The sequence below is a fragment of the Rattus rattus genome, chromosome 1 (assembly GCF_011064425.1).
Source record: "Rattus rattus isolate New Zealand chromosome 1, Rrattus_CSIRO_v1, whole genome shotgun sequence".
Lineage (NCBI taxonomy): Eukaryota > Metazoa > Chordata > Mammalia > Rodentia > Muridae > Rattus > Rattus rattus.
This window is the reverse complement of record NC_046154.1, coordinates 151,626,623-151,647,404: the sequence shown is the minus strand read 5'-3', so window position 1 is coordinate 151,647,404 and position 20,782 is coordinate 151,626,623. Positions and strand designations below refer to the sequence as shown.

At 39.1% G+C, this 20,782-nt stretch overlaps 1 protein-coding gene across 1 annotated transcript; it reads right to left on the bottom strand.

Moving 5' to 3' along the window:
- Positions 1–676: 676 nt before the first annotated feature.
- Gdap1 (ganglioside induced differentiation associated protein 1) lies at positions 677–19,973 on the bottom strand. The gene is made up of 6 exons (XM_032907009.1): positions 19,754–19,973; positions 17,998–18,190; positions 7,633–7,806; positions 6,259–6,353; positions 4,822–4,936; positions 677–3,760 (listed from the first exon to the last, which is right to left on the bottom strand). Exons 1-6 carry the CDS (start codon positions 19,868–19,870, stop codon positions 3,378–3,380), a joined length of 1,077 nt encoding a protein of 358 aa, XP_032762900.1. The 5' UTR covers positions 19,871–19,973; the 3' UTR covers positions 677–3,377.
- Positions 19,974–20,782: the final 809 nt, after the last annotated feature.

Below are 20,782 nucleotides of genomic sequence, written 5' to 3'. Positions count from 1 at the left end.
ATTTCTGCTGCATTAAATTTCCTTTTGTGTTTTTACAGTAGTGCCTTTTTCTTCTCTGACATGAGTTAACACATTCAGTTGGCTTTCCATTGGTGTTGACTTTTGCTTGGTGAACTTAAGGAAGGTAAGGGCAAGGAGACTTTCCTTATTTTGCTTGGGTCAGGATAACATTATAATAGTACTTAATTTCTAGTTGCTAAGCTTACTGAAGCAGGAAATGCAGGTGGCAGTTTCTATGTTCACAATCTATACCCAACTAAAGGAGAAGACATGACTGTGTCAAAAATATAAATTATCCTGAGAGCAATCCATAGAACCTACTAAGATCTCGGTGCTCATCCTGGATGTGATCAAGTCCCTGCTCTCATAACTGTCATCAACATTTCTCTTTAGGCTGCCACTCAGTCTAGCCAAAATAAAGTATGTGTCTCAATGGCCTCAGTAACGTACAAGGAAAGCATGACTTAAGTATATGTCCTTAGAGCCGCGCTGCTTACTTTCCTTTACTACCTCTAATTGGTTTTGTTTTCTTCCTTTTCAATGCTGGGATTGAATCCAAGCCATCTGCATGTTGATGAGTGTTCCACCATTGAGCAAACCCAGTTGCTTTTATTTTTAAGTGAAAATATGTAATTTTTAAAAGATTTTAAAGTAGCTCTCTGTAGCCCAGAAAACATTTATTTTCAAATTAATTTTATTGATCTTACAGATAGAATAATATCAATAATTTCCTATGACAGTTAACAATACCATTACAACTTTGATATCAATAGCAGTAATCACGAAAACTTGAGTAAGCAGCTCATCAATTTTGAGAATTAAAAGGCATATAATGGTAGTATCAATAAAATAGTGTGCATGTGTGTTAAGAAAGAAATAGACAACATAACCTTTTAATGACTTGAGCATTCTCTAGTGGTGGAATTTATACTATTTTTTTCATATGAGAAACACATTGGTCAGTTGTCAAAAATCCTGAAGAAAAAGATGCATTAAAGTGCCTCTTTGGCTAACAGTGGCTGTGCACCTCCTTAGTTTGATATCATACAGTGCTGTCATCACTCACAAAGCATAAAAAATCCATACTAGATTTGCCGCAAGCTTTTTCAAAGATGACTAACCTTGACAAAGATGCCCACTTGAAATCATTCACATTTGCTGAACCTAATAGAACAGTCTTAGACTACTGGGTGAACAACGACATCTAGTGGTTATGGTGCTATCACTAGACAAATATTTTTAAAGCACTAATGTCAAGAATACCTACCTAGAAAACATTGAAGAAGCTCAGATGCTTCGCCTTTAACATTGCCACACATCTACCTCCAAATAAATTACATATGAGAATTATAATTTCCCAGTGATTTCCTGATTCCATAATAACATATACAGAAAGAAAAGTCACTCTTTAACAATCCTTTCATAGGTAAATAAATACCCTTTGTAGATTTTTTTTTTAATTCTTATTGTTACTTCTTTGACCTGACTTTTTATTTCTATCAGAACATTGTAAGAATTTCTGAATTATTAGTCAGTTAATTTTAGGGCTGTTGTATAAATACATGTATAAATACAATGATAACAATGTCCTAGCAATGATACAGACAGGCAGAGGCATGAGAGCTGTGCACATTTCATCTTCATTAATCTGAGTTCATTTTGGAGTGTTCCTAGGGTTTTTGTTTTGTTGTTTTGTTTTTACACACAGGGCACATTCTGCTCATACATTTTTAGTACATCTAGCTTATGAAATGGATAATAGAATCAAAATGGGATTACAGAATTGTTTCTACCATCAGAAAGCCATTGCTTGCTACTCATAACATTTTCCTATTAATAAAACATCAGTACATTCTTTAGCTATGTGCATAGTTCACTTGAAGCCATCCAAGCAGACTTTCCCTTTACTCATGTTCTTAGGATGAGCTCCTCATCAGATTCACGAAGCTTCTCCTAAGACTTTGATAGCGAGCTCCAGGAAGACTGCCTCCCTGCTTCAATATGAGGTTTTTCCTGAGCTCTAGGTCATCTGAGAACTGTCTCTTCCACATGGACTGAGATATCCCGCAAATTCTTAAACACACATGGATGAGTATGGGTGGACATCACTAGCTAGATATTTTATCTCTCCCAAATTAACTGTCAATATCTAGTACTAGCTTTTCCTTTTTCTTTCAATGTAAAGCTTTGTCGATAGTCATAAACAAATACAAAGCCTAGCCAACGGTTTGTGCATGAATGTGCTACTCTCTTCAAATAAAATGAGCACATTTGACTCTCATTGAATGATCCATTACGAGCCATAAGCCATGATGTTTACCTTAGACATTCATCTGCATATTACTTATATGTATAAAGAGGGCTATAGAGGCCAAGGCTCCCAGGACTGAGCACTGTTGTCCACAGGAAAATATCTCTCATGGTCATGGGAGCCATGAAGACTGCCCTATCTTTAGAAGGCACCATGAAGACTTCCTTTAGACATTCATATAATTGCCAGAAATATATGTTTCAATGGGCATCTCATGGTCAAGTGTATAATAGCTTAATCTTATTAAATCAACAAGTATAATTCATAATTAGGGTCAACTGAAGTGTTTTCTATGCAGTATGTAGGTTTCTCTCTGGTATACTATCCCCACAAACTTCCCAGCCCTCTGTTCCCTCTTAACAGTTTTCAGTTAAGGAGGGGACATAACCACAAGTAGGTAGATGTGAAGTTTCCCAAGGAGAGAGGCAACCATGGGCAGCAGTGGAAGCCACTGGAAGTTACCATCTACTGCTTTGTTCTAGATGTATTTCATTCTCTTGTTTTCTTTCTCCCCTTTCCCATTTTTCTCCTTTACGTATGCCTAAGCTGCTAGTGGAAGATGAAACAGTACAATGTCCTGTTGTTATCTGAATCCTGTCTAGCATAACAAAGATGACTTCAGAGTCCCAGAAGAGGATCCTGCAACTGTTCAACACCCAGAATTGCAGTCACTCTCAGGTGAAGCACTATAAGCAGTCATGGGTTATTATTACTGTCTGCTCCTAATTACAACCTCTCAAGAAATAACTGAGGATATGAATTTATAATCTCCATAAAGATCCCTTACCTATCTGTCAGAAGTTACATTGATCTTTAAGGGATAAATTAGAAGTAAGTCGTGTTGTCTAAGAAAGAAAGAAAGGAAGGAAGGAAGGAAGGAAAGAAGGAAGGAAGGAAGGAAGGAAAAAAACATATCATTAGATCCTTTCCCCACATGAACCCCCAATGAATACTATAAAATATGTTTTCTACTAGTTGCCAAGAACAAGTCTTCAATGGGTCTGGAAGAGTGGATAAGGGTCTAGTGGAGTGGTTAGATGTGCTGCTACCACAGAACCCAACAAACCTAGAAATAATTTGGTCTGGGTCTGAGTGATAATATCATGTTGCCAAGTCTCCTTCTGAAAAGCATAAATGCAAAATATCCCATTCCTACAAGCAAACCAACCACAACGGTGCTACCGAGAACTTTCGGGGCCCTTTTCTTGGCCACCCGGAATGCTGTGGGCAGCACCGCAGAGATTAATATATTGTTGACATGTCCTAAAACCTTGTTAAATGTTTTTCTCTTCAAGACACGCTCATAATAGCTTTCCAAGTTTGGTCTCTTTCCATGTCCCCAGTTTCTCCTTGCAAACCCCAGGAACTTCAGCCGATGCAATGTGACAGCCAATGAGACATCTGCCAGTGTAAAGGATTCTCCACAGAGCCAAGGCTGGCTGCCCTCATCTAATCAGAGAAAGGGAATGAGAGTCAGGGACAGGTATTATACAGACAGACTACATCTCCCATTTGCAGTCTGAGCCCTAAAGGAAAAGACAATCACAGGTTATCTTGACCATCACAGTCATGCAGACTTATCCCAAATTAAGAGACTTGTTCGACATTTGTCAGCCACAAAAGTCCCTTTGTTTCTAGTCGTTATCATTTATACAATATACCATAAAAGTTACTTGCATGCCCTTCACATTGATCACAAGTAATCAAGAATGACCTCAGGTATATACAGGACGATATGTAAATTCCAAATAATTTTACATAAAGGATCAATGGAGTATGGTATCTTCAGTTGCTCCTGAAACCAATCAACCCTCATAGAACAGAAGAGTTACATTTCCTTAAGGTAGAAGGAATTCATTCTTTTTTATTTCTTTTAAGATTTTTTTAAGACAAAGGCTTATTCTCTATCTCTGAAAGTTCTTGAACTGCTGGCAAGGCCTCTGCCTCAACCTTACTGGGATGACAGGTAAGAGGTGTCAAACCCAGCTGTGTTCCTGCTGTGAAAGAAGTTTCAGGTAACACTGTCTTCAATTAAGTTGCACAAATAGCTCCCATGTATAAACATGAAAAATGGCTGATTGCTGAAGCCCACAAATGCCCTCTATATATGTTCTGGCATTCACTATACCCATTTGCTTCCACCTGCTCCCACTCTTCACTTTAGAGTCGAGCTATTTCCCTAACTGAGGAAAAAACAGAGAGGACAAACTAGCAATTTTCTAGATTATTCAACCAAACCACTCTAAATATTGACTTGTGAAGCTGGATAAGGATGTATCACCCAGTCACCATTGAAAATGTGCAGAAAACCTTTCTCGAGTGACATTTCTCATAGATACAAACTAGATTACAACTATATACTATAGTTCTTCTGAATGAAATAGCATATTTAAAACTGCTTCTGAATAGCAACAACCCCAGAAACAAATTAAAAAAGGTTAGAGGGGTCTGAGAACATGTCTACAAATACCCTTAGTGTTTCATCAAACAGAAAGCCAATGAGAACCTACCTGGAGTTTCTTCATTTCTTCTTTGTAACTCAGTTTCCACCTGATCTAAGACCTTCTCCAACTCATCAAGAATTTTCTTCAAGTATTTGACATTGTCGTGATCAAGCAGCTTTGACTAATTAACAAGCAAAAGAAGCTATTTATGCTACTAACAACAGCAGGAAAACTATAATACACAAAGTCGATTTCACATGCATATACATGCATACCTTTAGAATTAAGATCTGTTCATTTTACACAATTTTTTAATGGGGAAATATAAAATAACTTGGTAGAACTAAAGCAAAATGAGGAAATAGTCCAGTTGTGAGGTAAGCTCAGGAGCAGACCCAGTACTCAGTGGCCACTCTTGGGAGGCCAGTTAACCAGTAAGAACAAACAACGTGAGAAACACAAAGATTCTTCTCTAGCAATCAACTCAAGAATAGAATCTGAGATGCCTTAGGTGACTAATGAGAGCATCAAGAAAAAATGCAGGTATTAGGGAGAGAGAGTTCAGTCTGTAAAATGCTTGTCCTGAAAGTATGATGACCAGAGTTCAAGAACCAGAACCTGTTTTCAAAAGGCTAGGCATGGCAGAACACATTTGTAACACCAGATTGAGGAGGCAGAGACAGACAGAACCCTGGACCTCAGCTTACCTAGCCAAATCAGTGAGACCCATGTCAATAAGAAATATTGTCTCAAAAATAAGGGGAGAGGACCCTAAGGAACACCTACTATTACCCCCTGGCTTCTACATGCAGAAACATGCACCCTCACATATATGCACATACCAAAAGGGGAAAGAAAGAATATAAGAGAAGTCTAAATGTGATTGTGGAAGGTAAGGAGAATGACTATGGAGGGTGGATTCTGAGCCCATCTAGCTAAGAGAGAATAAAAGGAAGGCAGGAAGCTGAGGGAGAGTTGACTGCTGCTTGCTACATGCATGACAGCAAACCTTCCATGTGCTGTCTGGGCATGGGCAAAGAACCAACAGAAGAGGAAAGATTGACGATTACTGATATTCCTTATGATGGCAGAACAAGCCACCCAAGACACAGAGGTCTGATTGCACAGTGGCAGATTACCTGCTAAGAGATTCCTATATTATATTAACCAAAACTTATACAATCACCTTCTATACTCAATAGCTCCTAATCAGATAATTATCAGTGTGTCTGACTATTAAACATAATAAAGAGGTTTTTTTGCTCAAAAATTTGTTTTTGTTTGGGAATATTTGAAACTGTATTTCACTTTTTGATCCAGGATGGCCTGGAACTCAGTGATCCTCCTGGCTCATATGCTGCTGAATATTTCTAAAAGTAGAGCACAGGCCACAGGGGCCATGTTCACCAATGGTCTATAATAGTACAAATATATTCCAGAAACAGCATTCCTTTTTTTTCAGAAAGAGTAAGTGGTGTGAAGCATAGTGAGCCTGACACTTACCTTAAGTCGCTTCTGCTTGGCAATGTAAGCCTCTTGTAAGTCAGGGTTTTCTTCAGCAAGTTTCTTCAGTTCAGACTCTGTGTTACCAATCTGGCCTGATAATAAAAACATTTTAAAATTAAAAAGAAATCCCCCCCTTGTGGCGCAGACATAAGGAGCAGTAGAGACATACCCAGGTGAGAGTTCTGAGACTGCTGGCCTGCTGATACCTTGGACATACTTTGTCTGCCTCAGTTTCTCCATTTAAAATTATTGAGAAAAAATCTAGCACACAGTCTAAGGACTTCATAAGAAGCTGTCATGGACATATAAGGCAGATCCAGCAAGGCTTGGCACCTTCATGCTCTGTGCCAGGACTGCCTCACACGTCCATGACTTTCTACTTTTTCTGATGAAAGGAACAGAAAACCAAAATGAAGTTAACTATAGGGAATAATGTTGTAGTCAGTTTGTATTACAAATCACATAAATACTTAGTGGGAGAAGGAAGACGAATATAAGGACAGAAAGTGCTAGGGAGATTGCAGGGGAGAGGACAGGGGGAAAGGGAGGGGATGAGCAGGACAGAGGGGAGAGGAGAGGAGAAAGAAGGGGAAAAGAAGGAAAAAGAAGTGGGAAAAGAAAAGGTATCAAAGGGGAGCAAAGGGAAAGAATAATAGAACAAACAGGTGAGTCATCATTTAAGAAAAAGTCATGGTTTCTGTGTTTAGAAGACTTGGGATCCAAACACTCATGAGTGTAGACAGTGCCATCTCTGTCCTTCCTAGCCATAGCCAACCATGCTGCAAAACACATGCTTCAAAGCTCTGCATTTCACACCCTCTCCCTTGCTGTACACCTCACACACTCTCCCCTGCTCCACACCTCACACCCTCTCCCCTGCTGCACACCTCACACACTAACACTGCCTCTCCTCAAGATAGCAAGTAGGGAAGAAGCTGGATCACAGCTCAGTTGCAGAAAGTTCCCAGTCAAACACGGAGACATCCTCTCATCCAGCTTCCTTCCTTCATGAAATATGTGAACCAAATTACCCATCCATCCAAGAAGGTGTCAGTCATTTGGATTTCCAGTTCTTCTTTTTGACAACATGTCATGTTCTCAACCTTTCTATCAGTCACCTGTCTATGTTTTATCCAAGTTTGGCCTTAAGACCAAAAGCTGACAAACTAGATGTGATAGATAAAATATGTCTAGTTAAACTTCTCAGGGACAGATTAACCTGACAGATTATTTTCCCATGCACATCCATGAAGCAAACTCAACAATCCTATTGCCCCATCTTCTCTTAGTGACCAGCAGATATAGCAAGTCTCAAAATCGATACAAAACTTCAAGTGGAGTCAGATCCTGGCCTTTGAGATGTTTACATACTGCGAATCCTTGTGGTTGCATAAGCTGGGATCATGGAATCCACAGTGAGCTCAGGATGCAAAATGCAGCCATGTGTGTAAGCATCCATCGGCAAGGAGTCAAGAAGCTCTCGGTAATGCTGCACCCGTGGGTAATACATGCTTCCTTCATCAGGCATTAACCTGGGTGTTCTTTCTAAAACACACATAGAAAATATAAATATGAAATTGGAGGAAAGTGACAAATAAGACATAGCATTAAGACGCAAAAGCCCTAATGCTTCATTATCAACATCACACCGTAGATGTGCATTCACAGAATGAAGTCTTTCTAGTCCATACATTGAACATTTAAAACAGACTTGTGTTCCAGATCAGCATCCAAACCGTGACCTGCCAGTTCTCTCTCATTTCTCCACCTTGTAAATTCCTGCTCAACCCTCAAGTCCAACTCTCAGGTTCATCACTTCCTCATGAAACATGCCCTCACCTCCTTTACCCACCTGTCTCAGTTGTTCCTTCCTTTACTTCCCATAAAACACTAACTGTTCTCTGCTTTAGGCCCTGTCCTTTTGTATATGGTTGCATCTTTTCATTTCATAAATGTTCTAAGGATGAAGAACTATGGTGTAAGTTGTAAAGTATAAAGGAGCTAGTAAGAGAGAGCAATTGAGTATCACTCTTTTCTATGTATTAGCCAACACCATAAATGGCCACACTGATACTATGTGACCATGAAATAGCAATCTATATAAAGTAGGAAAGGCTTTTTCTCAAAAACTCACTTTACCTAGATTTCTTGCAATTTAACCCTGGCAAATTCATTCTGCCTAAATCTTTACTTCATGGTGGAAAAATCTAGATTGTAAACCCCTTGTGGTTTGGGAGCACAAAACATGCTTTATTAGCTCCTTCAAGCTTTAACATATACTCAGTGCATGATAAATTATAGTAAGTGAGCTGAGCACATCCCCAAGTTTCCAATTACTCTAGAATACTTACACTGGAAAGTCCTGAAGTACTTAATACAGAGGCTAGAATATGGATACTGGAAAGTTAACCCAGGATCCCACAGCTACTCTAGCTAAAACAAAACAAGTGGAACTTAACCACTGTCAACACAAGGCTCTACTTATTACACCACCACATCTTCTAAGAACTTATATTTCAGAGTATCCACAAAGAAAAAAAGGGAAGGGTGAACCCAAAGGACCCTTCAGAATCATTTCCCAGTCTGCCTCTTAAACTGTTCTGAAAAAATGTCAACTAGCTTATTCCCACTAGTACAAGGAAGAACCTCAATATTTTTTTATTTACTCATTTCTTGGCTCAGGTTCTATATTTAATTCAAAATGCCCTAAACATGTTCATTCCTAAACATTGACAATTCAGAATTGCTTACAATGAACAGTACATTTCAAGCAAGATCTTCTTCTACTTTTTTTTTTATCTTTATTAACTTGAGTATTTCTTATTTACATTTTGATTGTTATTCCCTTTCCCGGTTTCCTGGCCAACATCCCCCTAACCCCTCCCACTCCCCTTCTATGTGGGTGTTCCCCTCCCCATCCTCCCCCCATTACCCCCCTCCCCACAACAATCACGTTCACTGGGGGTTCAGTCTTGGCAGGACCAAGGGCTTCCCCTTCCACTGGTGCTCTTACTAGGCTATTCATTACTACCTATGAGGTTGGAGCCCAGGGTCAGTCCATGTATAGTCTTTGGGTAGTGGCTTAGTCCCTGGAAGCTCTGGTTGCTTGGCATTGTCGTTCATATGGGGTCTCCAGCCCCTTCAAGCTCTTCCAGTCCTTTCTCTGATTCCTTCTACGGGGGTCCTGTTCTCAGTTCAGTGGTTTGCTGCTGGCATTTGCCTATGTATTTGCTGTATTCTGGCTGTGTCTCTCAGGAGAGATCTACATCCGGTTCCTGTCAGCCTACACTTCTTTGCTTCATCCATCTTATCTAGTTTGGTGGCTGTATATGTATGGGCCACATGTGGGGCAGGCTCTGAATGGGTGTTCCTTCTCTTTCTGTTTGAAACTTTGCCTCCCTATTCCCTGCCATGGGTATTCATATTCCTCTTTTAAAGAAGAAGTGAAGCATTCGCATTTTGGTCATCCCTCTTGAGTTTCATATGTTCTGTGCATCTATGGTAATTCAAGCATTTGGGCTAATAGCCACTTATCAATGAGTGCATACCATGTGTGTTTTTCTGAGATTGGATTACCTTACTCAGGATGATATTTTCCAGTTCCATCCATTTGCCTATGAATTTCATAAAGTCATTGTTTTTGATAGCTGAGTAATATTCCATTGTGTAGATGTACCACATTTTCTGTATCCATTCCTCTGTTTAAGGGCATCTGGGTTCTTTCTAGCTTCTGGCTATTATAAATAAGGCTGCTATGAACATAGTGGAGCATGTGTTTTTGTTATATGTTGGGGCATCTTTTGGGTATATGCCCAGGAGAGGTATAGCTGGTCCTCAGGTAGTGCAATGTCCAATTTTCTGAGGAACCTCCAGACTGATTTCCAGAGTGGTTGTACCAGTCTGCAATCCCACCAACAATGGAGGAGTGTTCCTCTTTCTCCACATCCTCGCCAGCATTTGCTGTCACCTTAGTTTTTGATCTTAGCCATTCTCACTGGTGTGAGGTGAAATCTCAGGGTTGTTTTGATTTGCATCTCCCTTATGACTAAAGATGTTGAACATTTCTTTAGGTGTTTCTCAGCCATTCGGCATTCCTCAGCTGTGAATTCTTTGTTTAGCTCTGAACCCCATTTTTAATAGGGTTATTTATCTCCCTGCGGTCTAACTCTTGAGTTCTTTGTATATTTTGGATATAAGCCCTCTATCTGTTGTAGGCTTGGTAAAGATCTTTTCCCAATCTGTTGGTTGCCGTTTTGTCCTAACCACAGTGTCCTTTGCCTTACAGAAGCTTTGCAGTTTTATGAGATCCCATTTGTCGATTCTTCAAGCAAGATCTTCTAATGCCAGACCAAGACAAGCAAGCTTTTTAAACCAGACAGCAATTTCTGACTCTCTAAGAAAGAAAGCATGGAGAATTCCTCAGACCCATAGGCAAATGTCTGATCCCCAGCTACACAGTGCAATGCTAAAGTCTGCCTTAGAACAACAACAAAGCATGAAACACAACATGAGAACAAGACAGGGAAGCAGCCTACACCACATCCAACCTCTCAATATTACACACCTCAATTAGCTCCTTACACAGACTTTTCAGGACCTCATCGCTATTTCCAGTTCCCCAAACAATCCACTTCCATGAGAACAATAAACCAGAAGCTATGAAATCCTGAGGTCCTCTTGCCCTTGCATATGCCACTGAGTTTGTCTCAAAATAATAATGTCCTTAAATGCATAAAATAAAAGACATGGCACTACTGAGGTTATGAATATATGTTAACAAAATAATACTCATTTATAAGATACTAATACATACACTTCTTTAACACATTACTAATAACCAGCAGCAGATCTGATAACTGCCCTAATATACAACTATCAAAACATCTATAATAATTTCCTATGCTAGGGGCATATCTGTGATTTCTACTGGTAACAGAGTCAATGCACTCTTAACTGCTTTGGGTTGTCTATTATTAGTAATAAAACAATGACTGACTCCTATTAGGAATAGGCAAAGTTAAAGACAATTTTTATACCCATGTAAAATCTCAACTCTCCCTCTACTAATAGATCCACAGAGTTCTCAATGTGTAATCTGAGGATCCACAGACTTCCTAGAAGCACACTGAGGAGACTCACAAATTTCAGACTTTTTAGAGTAGCACCATGATACTGATGGTTTTTCAGTCTTGTAACCCCTCCAGTTATAAGCAAGCTTTCCAGAGGCCACGTAAAGCACACTGGCTCTGTGACACATGACAGTCTTAGACCCTTGAGTGTTCTAGGATATTAAAACTTTTCTGGTTCATTTCTAAATAATAAATGTTGACCCATATAAACCAAAGCTCTCAAGTGTCCTCAGTAGTTATTATGACAAAGAGATTCAAAACCCTTAAGAAACACCGCCTTGGCAGTCCAGGAGCCTCAGGTTAATGACCATAAACAGTATATTTTTGAACACTTCCCAAATGACGAGTTTATGGTTCCTGGGTAGGGTTGCTTTCTGGTGCCAAGCCCTGGAGCTTTCTCCAAAAGAACATACCACTTCCTTCCCAGAAAAGTGAACAGGAGGAAGAACAGTAACATTTGTTCTCTGGGTATTATCCATCTGGCTAAGCCCAACTTCTTCAAAAGAGAGCAAACACTTAAAGCCATGAATATAATTCTCTCCTATCCAGTGACCCACTAGTAGTCACTATCTGCTGAAGAACTTTGTCAGGCACAATCTAAGATACCCACTTGACCCATGTCATTGTCCCAGCTCCCTTCCCGCAAATATCTCATGGGTGCCCTGTCTGGTCACCTCCTTTGAGAGCAAAGCACAACAGTACTTGCTGCCTCTGGAAAGTTTTCAAAAGAGAGCTGAGTCCAGCAAGGGGCTTATGTCTGCAATTCCAGCAGTTAGCAGCTGGTGTGGGCTATGTACTGAGGACTCAAACAACCAAACAAAAAGACAAGTGGTAAATTCTCTTGAATTATACACATCTTTCCTCCAAAATTGGTTTACTTTACTTTCTAATTCTTCCATAGAGCACCATTGTAAAGATATTTTTAAAGTACATTTTCTTGATATGCTCCCTCTGTCAGCAGTGAGGATAATAAAAAGCATATGGGTCTACAGAGGAAGTGAGGGAGTGTTTTAAAGCCAGTGATAAAAGGAGACAAAAGCATTGGAAGTAAGGTTGCAATAATGCAAGCCAGGTTTAGTGACTTGAAGAATAATAAAGAGGAGCTAGGGGGTTGGTTCAGTACGAATATTTGCTAATTGTTTACAAGGCCCTGGATTAAATCTCAAGTACCAAAACCATTTATCCATATATAATAAACCAAATCTATAAAATGTCTTAAATAAAATAAAATTACTTCAAAATTATTATTCTTTTAATGTTATGCTTAAATTTCAATGTGTAGTGACAAAATTTTGTCTAAAATGTATTTATATAATCATATTTCTATATTATTTTTTATTTTGCCAGAATAACTTATTTCCAAACCAAATCTACTTTTAACAGAATTTTAAATGTTAGACATAAGACACCAGACATGATTTTTCTGAGAACTGTCATATATCAAATTATAAAAACACTATATAACATCCAAGATTCCAGGTTGTCACTGAGCTATTTGGCAATAATAAAAATCATATGTTCTAGTATTTTCTACATATTTCATGCCACTTTTATTAAATTTTACTGACAGATTTAGGATATCACAGGATACAGTTGGACTTAAATGTCAGCATTGATGTGTTTATTTACCTCATCCTGTCCCCCATTCTTGTATTTGCTCACTGTAACATCTCACCTAGCTTAAATACAATTTTCTTTATTGTATGCCAGATTGAAAAAGGCATCATGGATATAAAATATTCTAAAAAACTGAATAGTAACTGCAAATGTGCATGTTGAGGACAGGTAAGGTACTCTTGTCAAACTGTATATAGAAAATGTCTTTGAAGACTAACAGTTTTCTAACGATATGAGGTCTGTGAACTATCTTGCACATCCCATGAACTTGCACCTAATAAATATCTGCTGAGAGAAAGGATGCAGAAAACACTCTCAGCTGACCTGCTGATGAGTAGTTATAATGGAGAACTTCTAAATTCTTCCTTAGCCAAAGTCTGGCTCTTGGGAATAGCAATCATATCTCCATGAGTCTACTTTCAATGATGATGACGACGATGATGACGATGATAAAGAGCATCTTAATCCAAATTTCTTCTGTTTAAGTGCCAGTTATTTAACAGAATGCAAATATACAAATATGGATACACAAAATGATTAAGTAAAACACTTTTTTCTTTAGTTAAATGACTATAACTACTGGACTTTTATTATAACTGTGGATAATAATGCACCTTATCATCCTAACCACTCCTGTAAAGTCCATTTTAGAGAGACAAAATGGCGAATATTATGACCAGTTTAGAATGCAGAGCACTAAGTTTTCTGGTCTGGATAGAGCCAATACTTTTTTTTTCAGTACAAATAATTCTATTTTTTAATTGGATTTTTTTATTTACATTTCAAATGTCATCCCCTTTCTGGGTTTCCAGTCCATAAACCCACTATCCCACCCTCCTACCCCTTCTTCTATGAGGGTGTACCCACCCCTTCCCACCTCCCTGCTCTGACATTCCCTTATACTGGGGGTTTAAGCCTTGGCAGGACCAAGGGCTTCTCCTCCCATTGGTGCCCAACAAGGCCATCCTCTGCAACATATGCAGTTGGAGCCATGGGTCTGTCTATGTGTACTCTTTGGATGGTGGTTTAGTTCCTGGAAGCTCTGGCTGGTTGGTATTGTTGTTCTTATGGGGTTGCAAACCCCTTCAGCTCCTTCAATCCTTTCTCTAACTCCTCCAATGGGGACCCCATTCTCAGTTCAATGGTTTGCAGCTAGCATCTGCCTCTGTATTTGTCATGCTCTGGCAGAGCCTCTCAGAAAACACCTATATCAGGCTCCTGAACCAATACTTTTTAAAACAATCTAAGACCACACTAACCTGGCAACTTACTAACAATCAGGCTGCTTACACATTCTAATTGCAACTAATTTTTAAAACCAAAATTCATGTGTTAGATTGGCCTTGTTAAACTTCATCTTGGTTTTCTGGTTTATTCTTATTCCACAAGAAACATATCATAAGGTATTTTTCATTTTAGTGATCATAGTTTTTCCATCATTCATAAATATGGTACCATTTATTTTAATAAATTTTTAAATTTTCATATGCATTGGTATTTTACCTGCATGTATGTCTGTGTGAGATGACTGATCCCCTGGAACTGGAGTTACAGACAGGGGTGAGCAGCCATGTGAGTCCTGGGAATTGAACCTGGAACCTGGATCCACTGGCAGAGCAGCCAGTTCTCTTAGCCACTGAACCATCTCTCTAACCCCAGTATCATTTCTTTAATATCCTTACTCATTTGTGTATTAAGCTCAAATCAGGAAATAGAAGCTTTAAAAAACCACCACTGGGGGCTAGCAGGGTAGCTTAGTGATAGATCATTTGCATGAAATCAGCTGTGGATTGACTCTTACAACTTCAGCCAATCAACCAATCAATAAAACAGCATTACAAAGTCCCATTCAGGCTCACAGATATTTCAATAATTCATTCATTTTGTTCATTAAATATGATTTACTAAATATCTATTCTGGAGTATCTACTTGAAGGAAGCATAGGGGCACACCTTTTAAGAAGGTAGTCTCTGACCTCACAGTGACTTAAAAGTAATTCAAATGTGAATAAGTAAAACAGAAGTTTATAGCTGGAGGGCCAACTTAACATTAAGTTGTTCATCAGTATTCTTCAGTGTGGTTATTAATTCATCTGCAGATGCATTTTATTTACCATCCTCTATCATAGCTGTCGCTTTATTCCATAAGAATATTCTATAATCTCAAATGTTGTACTTGGATCAAGATACATTATATAGTGAATCATGGCTTACACATAGTAGACACATTTTAAAGGTATTTATAACATTCTCCAACAATATAAAACTTAAGTTAGTTCCTTCTACTGACAGACATAAAGACTGAACATATAAAGTTTTCTTTAAACTTTGGCAACATTATCAGTTGCAGAGATAAACAGGTCCAACCAGGTAGTATTTCATTCATTCCTCTTTCCCAGGAAGGTAGTTCTCCAATTGGAAAGGATGAAAAAGAAAAAACAAAAACAAAAACAAAACAAAAAAAAAAAAAAAACAAGTTGGCAGTACATTCTAGAACTTTGCCAGACAGAGTAATTTGGAATACTGCTTTGAGTATAATACAATAATTTATAGCATTAGTCTAAAGTTGTAAGACACAAATAAATCATTGGAGGTTATTGCTAAAACAAGATTCTACCCCAACATCCTTGCTATAACAATTGTGAAGACAATCTCTCAGATGGTGCCAGTGCTGCTGGTGATGCTGCACTTTGACAAGGGTTTGTAGTTCATCTGTCCTATTCTTTGATAGTGGGATGACATTGGTTATATATTATTTGGCTCTTTTCCTATTCCCCCCCTCCCAGTCCTTAATGGTAGATACTAGCTGTCTGGATTTTGATTGTAGTAATGCTTATGTTTGTTGTTTCTTTAATTCTCAATATCCTGAGGTAAATTCTATCTTGACCTGTAAACTGGTCAGGTTGTCATATCTGCCCAAAACTATAGGTGTCTTAATGTTTTTAATCTTCTCCAATTGGATAACTACTCCCCTGGGGATGCAGAACATGAAGTAAGAGTTAGTTGGATTTGTTTTACCTTACAAAGGCAAATTCCAGCACTCAGTTCAATGGTTACAAAATATCTTCAATAGAGTACCAGCAGCATCCAGCCAGAAGTGAGAACTGACAGTTTCACCCAGAAACACTCATTCAGAACTGAAGCCCATAAGTCCCACATCCCAATGCTGTCACTCAGCCACAGTGCTTTATCTCAGCAATAATGTCATCAGCAGAAATCGTTACTTCCACACAGTATCTGAGAACTCTGAACTATTGAATTCTACAAGCAAACCAACAAAACCTATTTTACCCTGTAGCTGTACTCTATATACAACTTAGAAAAACTCAGAATGTATTTTAGCTTTACTATCATATAAAGAGCAAAAGCTAGGGAAAATGTTAAGAAAACAACTATAATTAACATTTACTATAAAACATGAGGTAACATTTATGAGGTAACAAAGAGAACAGGCAAAAGTGAAGAAAGACCTAGAATAATGATACAATAATAATACAAGCTGTATTACTTCAAGCGATGTTCCAGAGGTTTAAGTATTATTTCTCATGTATTATATAGGTAGTATATATGATTATATAATATATAATATTACAGATTTTATATAATGCAAGATAGTATCTAAATAATGTCTAAATTTTAGACACTTAAATTAGAATTCTTACAAAATTATTTTTGCTTTGTTCCTATTATTCTAATCAATTTTCCCAAGAAATACAAATTAATAACAGTCTTATCCATTTCCAAGAAGCTCGAGGCTGAGAAAATGTCTCTTAACTCAATTTGTCTCCATTTTCAGCACAGTCCCCAGCATACAAACATATAAGAATAGCTAGTAATGGTGAAAAGTAAGTAGTTCTTTACATCGCTTGGATTAGGCCAAGACCAACTTTAATTAAAACTTCCAATAGAGTTCTGTGTCATTAAGACTTAAATTAAGAATGGTGGCACGTCTCCACTCAAAGACTATGAGTTCCTAGTTTATTTCCCCCTATGAGATCTAATATCCATTTTCCTCCTAGGTACCTGGGACACTTTTTAACCCAGTAATTTGGGGTTGTATGCTGAGCTTAACTGCCCAGTTAGCACCAGCACAGCAGGAGCTAAGCAGCAGGATCTTCTGGCAGAGCCATGAAAGCCTGGAGCCATCGCCTCCACTCTCAGCTCTGCTAGTGGTCAGCCCTGTCGCTGTGCCAACCTGGCCCTGTAACCAAGATACAGCTAACCTGAAGGAGCTGTCAACGGAAACAAACAAGACCATTTGTAGGTGACCAAGAAAATGGCAAATGGTATAGGCAGAAGACTAGGGAGACCAAAGATCCTGTCATAAATGGTTACATTATCTTAGACAAATCTTCTATTTCTCTTTCCTCACATACAAAATGGAATGACTAGTCTCCACACTTCGTTCAGATTCCATGCCTGTTTCCAATAAGCTCTGTTGGCAACTGACTAAAATTGAAATATAAAATGTCTAGCACATAAGCAATCATAAATGATCCCTAATTTAAAACATTATACATGTTTAAACCTATAACTCTGTAGAAAGGATAAAAATTCAAACTATGCAGAAGTAATGAGAGGAAAGAACCCAAAGTATAGGAGCGAATGATTCTCCCTTCTCTAGTATTGATTCTTCTTTTTCTCATTTTTTAAAAGATGAAATTTATTTACATGATATATCCTAAGAATCAACATCATGAATCTTACTTTAAAGATAATAAATCACCACCATTACAAGTGCAAGTGAATTTGAAAGTTTTGATATTAACATTGCAATTCCAGTTTAGAGTCTTTCAAACATTTGCACTGGCTGATTTGAATTTCGTGTTAGGCTTACATTTTTTTTGTGCTTATGGAAATGGAAAAGGTTTTTTAAATCACTAAACCAGCATAATAAAACAGAGAGAGAGGAAGAGGGGAGAAGGGAGAGAGAATGGGGGTGCTTATACTGAAAATAAATTCAAGAAAACACAAATAGCCTTAACATTACCATCCAGGAAAGTCTGCTCAAGATAATCAATGATCTGGGTGGCCTCACAAATTATGTTTTCCCCGTGGATAAGGACAGGCACTTCTCCAGTTGAGTTCAAACGCATAAACCAAGGCTCATTGTGCTCACTCAGGGGCAGACTTACATCATGTTCCTCACACTTCAATGCCTTTTCAGCAATTACCAAGCGCACCTGCAAGAGTTCACAGTGGTTACCGCTGTCTGTTTTCACTTTGCTTGGATACAGCTAAGCAACTCTGCTTGGCTTCCTGAGCCAGCAGCACTTTAGAAGTTCACTTAGTGAAGTCTATTCCTAGAAGGATCAATAAGAAGCATTCTGGCAGCTTACTAGCTTACTGTTAGCCATTACAGAAGAAAACATCAGGAATGAAAATTATTTTGTCTTCATTACATTCTGTCTTCATTGCCACTGTGGTCTTTGTACCTTAAACCAAACTATGTGTTCTCCCCAGATGGGCAGGACTGGAGAGGTGACACAGCAGTTAAGGCAGCAGTTTAAGGCAGTGGTTCTCAACCTAAGGGTCAAAAGACCCTCTCACAGGAGGCACATATCAAATATCCTGCATATTAGATATTTGCATGACAATTAGTAAGAGCAGCAAATTTATAGTTATGAATAGCAATGAAAGTAATTTTATGGTTATGTTCACCACAGCACAAGGAAGTATATAAAAGGGTCATAGCATTAGGAAGATTGAGAACCACTGGTTTGATGGAATGTACTGCTCTTGCAGATGGCCCAAGCTTGATTCCCTGCACTGGCATCGGATGGTTCACAAGGGTCTGTAACTCCAGGTCTAGGTGAACCCATAAAAGAACCACCCTAAGTATAAATATGCATCTGGACTATTGTTAAAGAATGCAAATGTGGTGAAATAGAAGCATTAGGAAGATTGAGAACCACTGGTTTGATGGAATGTACTGCTCTTGCAGATGGCCCAAGCTTGATTTCCTGCACTGGCATCAGATGGTTCACAAGGGTCTGTAACTCCAGGTATAGGTGAACCCATAAAAGAACTACCCTAAGTATAAATATGCATCTGGACTATTGTTAAAGAATGCAAACGTGGTGAAATAGAAGCAATGTCATTCCCTTGGTGAGGGGTGGAGAGATGGTGCCTTTACATAATTTTGTCTTGTCACAACACCGCACCCCTCTTCAGATGCTAGGGATTACCAAACCTTGGGCCTGCTAGGCAAGTACTCTATCTCTGAGCTAAACACCTAACTTCTTTTTTTTTTTAAGGAAGAGCCAGTCATGGTGACCCAAAACTGCAATCACAACAGTAGAGGAGCCGAGATAAAAGGTTGCCATGAATTCGAAGCCTGTTTTGTCTACCCAACAAGTTCAGGTTGGTTGGGCAGGGTTACACCTCAAGACCCTGTCTCAAAACTATAATTTATTTACTTTCTTTCTTTCCTTCCTTCTTTCTGGGGGATTGGAAGGAAAGTAGATCAAGGGGTTGCAGGAAGGCCCTTTTCCCTCCCTCACTCTCCAGGGCAAAATCTCTAGACTAAATGCAGAATGTGATGTTTCTTAGTGGCACTTCCTGAGTGCAGTGGTAGTGCCTGCGTCACTGCCTTCCCAAGTCATCTCTCTTCTGCTGGTCCAGCACTTAGTGTTCCCCAATTCTGAATGCACCCGGGAGCCCAGCCTCTTGGAGACTCACAGGTCACGCCAGGGGAGCTGTCCCGGTGCTGAACCCGAGGGCGGCCCTCCACTACTGGCGGTTACCTTTTGAGAGCTGAAGGAGTGCGTCCAGTGGTACAGAATGAGGCGGACCTCTGCGGCCGGCGGGCCTTGCGCCCTCAGGGGCACGCCGGACCGCGCCTCGTCTTGCTTCCGAGCCATTGCGGGATGCAGGGACTCAGCCAGCCTTGTCGGTGGGCCTGCTTGCTGCAGAGGCTTAGAGCCGTCCTTTGGTTTCGCAGGGCCCCCTGTTGCGTAAAGGACGTGCTTTGCAGAAGAACTGGCTTCTGGGAAATGTAGTTTCACCCCAAGGAAGCTGTGCTGCCTAGTAGGCAGAGGCCCTTGAGAGGTCATCCGTGAGATGTAATGGGGTAGAGAATTTTTCTAAAATATAACTATTTGGCTTTGGGGACAAGAAATAATGATAACAGCAAATTAGGCTTTGAACGTTGCTTGGGCATAAAAGCACCCGTTTCACAAGAAATTCAAGGCATTTACTTAGGTGGAAAAGTTCTAGTGAGCAAAGCAATAGCATTAAGTATCAATAAATTTTCATTAGAAGATATTACATTGGAGTACAAAATATGTATTTCATGAATAAATCAACAATGACAATGTAAAAGTGCCTATTAGTTAAGTGTGAACGTTCATACCAGAAATACCTGGGGTTTTTTTTTTCTTTTTGAAACAGAGATTATTTCATTTGTAAGCTTTTCATGAGACCTGAGTAGATGAATAAGATAGTACAAGCAATGGCAATTCCACTCGCAAGCCCAGTTGCCTTAAAAATAGTCTCTTCATGGGGCTGGAGAGATGGCTCAGTGGTTAGGAGCACTCACTGCTCTTCCAAAGGTCCTGAGTTCAATTTCCAGCAACCACGTGGCAGCTCAGACTGTGATGTCCTGTTCTGGGGTGAAGATGTGCATGCAATCAAAGTCCCCATATACACAGAATACATAAGTAAGTCTTTTTTAAAAGAATCTCTTTATAATCATGATCAGAAAGGCTAGCGACTACAGACTCTGTATTCTAATTCTAGTTATAACTGCATATCGTTTAAAATCTGGAATGATA